At 47.0% G+C, this 5,632-nt stretch overlaps 1 protein-coding gene across 1 annotated transcript; it reads right to left on the bottom strand.

Moving 5' to 3' along the window:
- Positions 1 to 19: 19 nt before the first annotated feature.
- Positions 20 to 3,302, bottom strand: LOC127919067 (uncharacterized). The gene is made up of 5 exons (XM_052502487.1): positions 3,030 to 3,302; positions 2,461 to 2,923; positions 1,771 to 2,262; positions 737 to 1,655; positions 20 to 509 (listed from the first exon to the last, which is right to left on the bottom strand). The coding sequence occupies exons 1-5, from the start codon at positions 3,300 to 3,302 to the stop codon at positions 20 to 22; spliced, it is 2,637 nt and encodes an 878-aa protein (XP_052358447.1).
- Between the last annotated feature and the right edge of the window lie 2,330 nt (positions 3,303 to 5,632).

Here is a 5,632-nt window from a genome sequence, read left to right as displayed (position 1 = left end):
TCGGTGGTGGGGGCTTTTTTCACCAGTGCTTGGTGGTGGGGGCTTTTTCCCCTAGTACTCGGTGGTGGGGCTTTTTTCCCACAGTGCTCGGTGGTGGGGGCTTTTTCCCCACAGTGCTCGGCGGTGGGGGCTTTTTCCCCCACAGTGCTCGGCGGTGGGGCTTTTTTCCCACAGTGCTCGGTGGTGGGGCTTTTTTCCCCACAGTACTCGGTGGTGGGGCTTTTTCCCCACAGTGGTGGGGGCTTTTTCCCCACAGTACTCGGTGGTGGGGCTTTTTCCCCACAGTCTCGGTGGTGGGGCTTTTTTCCCCCACAGTTTGGTGGGGGGATTTTTTCCCCAGTACTCGGTGGTGGGGGCTTTTTCCCCAGTACTCAGTGGTGGGGGCTTTTTTCACCAGTGCTTGGTGGTGGGGGCTTTTATTCCCCAGTACTCGGTGGTGGGGGGCTTTTTCACCAGTGCTTGGTGGTGGGGGCTTTTTCCCCACAGTGCTCGGTGGTGGGGCTTTTTTGCTTGGTGGTGGGGGCTTTTTTCCCTAGTACTCGGTGGTGGGGCTTTTTCACCAGTGCTTGGTGGTGAGGGCTTTTTCCCCACAGTGCTCGGTGGTGGGGGCTTTTTTCCACAGTGCTCGGTGGTGGGGGCTTTTTTCCCCACAGTGCTCGGTGGTGGGGGCTTTTTTCATCAGTGCTTGGTGGTGGGGCTTTTTTCCCTAGTACTCGGTGGTGGGGGCTTTTTTCACCAGTGCTTGGTGGTGGGGGCTTTTCCCCACAGTGCTCGGTGGTGGGGCTTTTTCCCCACAGTGCTCGGTGGTGGGGGCTTTTTCCCACAGTGCTCGGTGGTGGGGGCTTTTTTCCCCAGTGCTCGGTGGTGGGGGCTTTTTTCCCCACAGTGCTCGGTGGTGGGGGCTTTTTTCCCCACAGTGCTCGGTGGTGGGGGCTTTTTTCCCCACAGTGCTCGGTGGTGGGGGCTTTTTTTCCCCACAGTACTCGGTGGTGGGGGCTTTTTTTCCCCAGTACTCGGTGGTGGGGGCTTTTTTTCCCCAGTACTCGGTGGTGGGGGCTTTTTTTCACCGGTGCTTGGTGGTGGGGGCTTTTTTTCCCCAGTACTCGGTGGTGGGGGCTTTTTTTCACCAGTGCTTGGTGGTGGGGGCTTTTTCCCCACAGTGCTCGGTGGTGGGGGCTTTTTTCCCCACAGTGCTCGGTGGTGGGGGCTTTTTTTCACCAGTGCTTGGTGGTGGGGGCTTTTTTTCCCTAGTACTCGGTGGTGGGGGCTTTTTTCACCAGTGCTTGGTGGTGGGGGCTTTTTCCCCACAGTGCTCGGTGGTGGGGGCTTTTTTCCACAGTGCTCGGTGGTGGGGCTTTTTTCCCCACAGTGCTCGGTGGTGGGGGCTTTTTTCCCCACAGTACTCGGTGGTGGGGGCTTTTTTCCCCACAGTACTCGGTGGTGGGGGCTTTTTTCCCCACAGTACTCGGTGGTGGGGGCTTTTTTCCCCACAGTACTCGGTGGTGGGGGATTTTTTTCCCAGTACTCGGTGGTGGGGGCTTTTTCACCAGTGCTTGGTGGTGGGGGCTTTTTTCCCAGTACTCGGTGGTGGGGCTTTTTTTCACCAGTGCACTTTTTTTCCCAGTGCTCGGTGGTGGGGGCTTTTTTCCCCAGTGCTCGGTGGTGGGGGCTTTTTCACCAGTGCTTGGTGGTGGGGGCTTTTTTCACCAGTGCTTGGTGGTGGGGGCTTTTTTTCCCCAGTACTCGGTGGTGGGGGCTTTTTTTTTTCACCAGTGCTTGGTGGTGGGGGCTTTTTCCCCACAGTGCTCGGTGGTGGGGGCTTTTTTCCCCACAGTGCTCGGTGGTGGGGGCTTTTTTCACCAGTGCTTGGTGGTGGGGGCTTTTTTTCCCTAGTACTCGGTGGTGGGGGCTTTTTTTCACCAGTGCTTGGTGGTGGGGCTTTTTCCCCACAGTGCTCGGTGGTGGGGGCTTTTTCCCCACAGTGCTCGGTGGTGGGGGCCTTTTCCCCACAGTGCTCGGTGGTGGGGGTGCTTTTTTTCCCCACAGTGCTCAGTGGTGGGGGTACTTTTTTTCCCCAGTGCTCGGTGGTGGGGGCTTTTTTTCCCCAGTACTCGGTGGTGGGGGCTTTTTTTCCCCACAGTACTCGGTGGTGGGGCTTTTTCCCACAGTACTCGGTGGTGGGGGAGTACTCGGTGGTGGGGGATTTTTTTCCCCAGTACTCGGTGGTGGGGGCTTTTTTTCCCCAGTACTCAGTGGTGGGGGCTTTTTTTCACCAGTGCTTGGTGGTGGGGGCTTTTTTTCCCCAGTACTCGGTGGTGGGGGCTTTTTTTCACCAGTGCTTGGTGGTGGGGGCTTTTTTCCACAGTGCTCGGTGGTGGGGGCTTTTTTTCCCCACAGTGCTCGGTGGTGGGGGCTTTTTTTCACCAGTGCTTGGTGGTGGGGGCTTTTTTTCCCTAGTACTCGGTGGTGGGGGCTTTTTTTCACCAGTGCTTGGTGGTGAGGGCTTTTTCCCCACAGTGCTCGGTGGTGGGGGCTTTTTTCCACAGTGCTCGGTGGTGGGGGCTTTTTTCCCCACAGTGCTCGGTGGTGGGGGCTTTTTTTCATCAGTGCTTGGTGGTGGGGCTTTTTTCCCTAGTACTCGTGGTGGGGGCTTTTTCACCAGTGCTTGGTGGTGGGGGCTTTTTTCCCCACAGTGCTCGGTGGTGGGGGCTTTTTCCCCACAGTGCTCGGTGGTGGGGGCTTTTTTCCCCACAGTGCTCGGTGGTGGGGGCTTTTTTTCCCCAGTGCTCGGTGGTGGGGGCTTTTTTTCCCCAGTGCTCGGCGGTGGGGGCTTTTTTCCCCACAGTGCTCGGCGGTGGGGGCTTTTTTCCCCACAGTGCTCGGTGGTGGGGGCTTTTTTCCCCACAGTACTCGGTGGTGGGGGCTTTTTTCCCCACAGTACTCGGTGGTGGGGGCTTTTTTTTCCCCAGTACTCAGTGGTGGGGCTTTTTTCACCAGTGCTTGGTGGTGGGGGCTTTTTTCCCCAGTACTCGGTGGTGGGGGCTTTTTTCACCAGTGCTTGGTGGTGGGGGCTTTTTCCCCACAGTGCTCGGTGGTGGGGCTTTTTTCCCCACAGTGCTCCCAGTGCTTGGTGGTGGGGGCTTTTTTTTCCCAGTGCTTGGTGGTGAGGGCTTTTTCCCCACAGTGCTCGGTGGTGGGGGCTTTTTTTCCACAGTGCTCGGTGGTGGGGCTTTTTCCCCAGTGCTCGGTGGTGGGGGCTTTTTTCCCCACAGTGGGAAAGTGGTGGGGGCTTTTTGTTCCATATACTTGGTGGGGCTTTTTTCACCAGTGCTTGGTGGTGGGGGGCTTTTTTTTCCCAGTACTCGGTGGTGGGGGCTTTTTTTCACCAGTGCTTGGTGGTGGGGGCTTTTTCCCCACAGTGCTCGGTGGTGGGGGCTTTTACCCCACAGTGCTCGGTGGTGGGGGCTTTTTTCCCCAGTGCTCGGTGGTGGGGGCTTTTTTTCCCCACAGTGGGAAAGTTGTATTAGTTATATTAGCTGCTTCATAAATACATTTGATTGATTGATTTAATATCAGTAGTTGTAGCAGTAGTTTGTCTTAGTTAAAGGACTATTAGTAGTAATATCAGTAGCAGTAGTTTGTCTTAGTTAAAGGACTATTAGTAGTAATATCAGTAGCAGTAGTTTGTCTTAGTTAAAGGACTATTAGTAGTAATATCAGTAGTTGTAGTTTGTCTTAGTTAAAGGACTATTAGTAGTAATATCAGTAGTTGTAGTTTGTCTTAGTTAAAGGACTATTAGTAGTAATATCAGTAGCAGTAGTTTGTCTTAGTTAAAGGACTATTAGTAGTAATATCAGTAGTTGTAGTTTGTCTTAGTTAAAGGACTATTAGTAGTAATATCAGTAGTTGTAGTTTGTCTTAGTTAAAGGACTATTAGTAGTAATATCAGTAGTTGTAGCAGTAGTTTGTCTTAGTTAAAGGACTATTAGTAGTAATATCAGTAGTTGTAGTTTGTCTTAGTTAAAGGACTATTAGTAGTAATATCAGTAGTTGTAGTTTGTCTTAGTTAAAGGACTATTAGTAGTAATATCAGTAGTTGTAGCAGTAGTTTGTCTTAGTTAAAGGACTATTAGTAGTAATATCAGTAGTTGTAGCAGTAGTTTGTCTTAGTTAAAGGACTATTAGTAGTAATATCAGTAGTTGTAGTTTGTCTTAGTTAAAGGACTATTAGTAGTAATATCAGTAGTTGTAGTTTGTCTTAGTTAAAGGACTATTAGTAGTAATATCAGTAGTTGTAGTTTGTCTTAGTTAAAGGACTATTAGTAGTAATATCAGTAGTTGTAGTTTGTCTTAGTTAAAGGACTATTAGTAGTAATATCAGTAGTTGTAGCAGTAGTTTGTCTTAGTTAAAGGACTATTAGTAGTAATATCAGTAGTTGTAGTTTGTCTTAGTTAATGGACTATTAGTAGTAATATCAGTAGTTGTAGTTTGTCTTAGTTAATGGACTATTAGTAGTAATATCAGTAGTTGTAGCAGTAGTTTGTCTTAGTTAAAGGACTATTAGTAGTAATATCAGTAGTTGTAGTTTTGTCTTAGTTAAAGGACTATTAGTAGTAATATCAGTAGCAGTAGTTTGTCTTAGTTAAAGGACTATTAGTAGTAATATCAGTAGTTGTAGCAGTAGTTTGTCTTAGTTAAGTTAATGGACTATTAGTAGTAATATCAGTAGTTGTAGCAGTAGTTTGTCTTAGTTAATGGACTATTAGTAGTAATATCAGTAGTTGTAGTTTGTCTTAGTTAATGGACTATTAGTAGTAATATCAGTAGTTGTAGTTTGTCTTAGTTAATGGACTATTAGTAGTAATATCAGTAGTTGTAGCAGTAGTTTGTCTTAGTTAAAGGACTATTAGTAGTAATATCAGTAGCAGTAGTTTGTCTTAGTTAAAGGACTATTAGTAGTAATATCAGTAGCAGTAGTTTGTCTTAGTTAAAGGACTATTAGTAGTAATATCAGTAGTTGTAGTTTGTCTTAGTTAAAGGACTATTAGTAGTAATATCAGTAGTTGTAGCAGTAGTTTGTCTTAGTTAAAGGACTATTAGTAGTAATATCAGTAGTTGTAGTTTGTCTTAGTTAAAGGACTATTAGTAGTAATATCAGTAGTTGTAGTTTGTCTTAGTTAATGGACTATTAGTAGTAATATCAGTAGTTGTAGCAGTAGTTTGTCTTAGTTAAAGGACTATTAGTAGTAATATCAGTAGTTGTAGTTTGTCTTAGTTAATGGACTATTAGTAGTAATATCAGTAGCAGTAGTTTGTCTTAGTTAAAGGACTATTAGTAGTAATATCAGTAGTTGTAGTTTGTCTTAGTTAATGGACTATTAGTAGTAATATCAGTAGTTGTAGTAGTTTGTCTTAGTTAAAGGACTATTAGTAGTAATATCAGTAGTTGTAGTTTGTCTTAGTTAATGGACTATTAGTAGTAATATCAGTAGTAGTTTGTCTTAGTTAAAGGACTATTAGTAGTAATATCAGTAGTTGTAGTTTGTCTTAGTTAATGGACTATTAGTAGTAATATCAGTAGTTGTAGCAGTAGTTTGTCTTAGTTAAAGGACTATTAGTAGTAATATCAG

This window comes from Oncorhynchus keta, unplaced genomic scaffold (assembly GCF_023373465.1).
Source record: "Oncorhynchus keta strain PuntledgeMale-10-30-2019 unplaced genomic scaffold, Oket_V2 Un_contig_15631_pilon_pilon, whole genome shotgun sequence".
Lineage (NCBI taxonomy): Eukaryota > Metazoa > Chordata > Actinopteri > Salmoniformes > Salmonidae > Oncorhynchus > Oncorhynchus keta.
The sequence above is the reverse complement of the archived record's forward strand: the minus strand, read 5'-3'. Positions and strand labels throughout refer to the sequence as shown.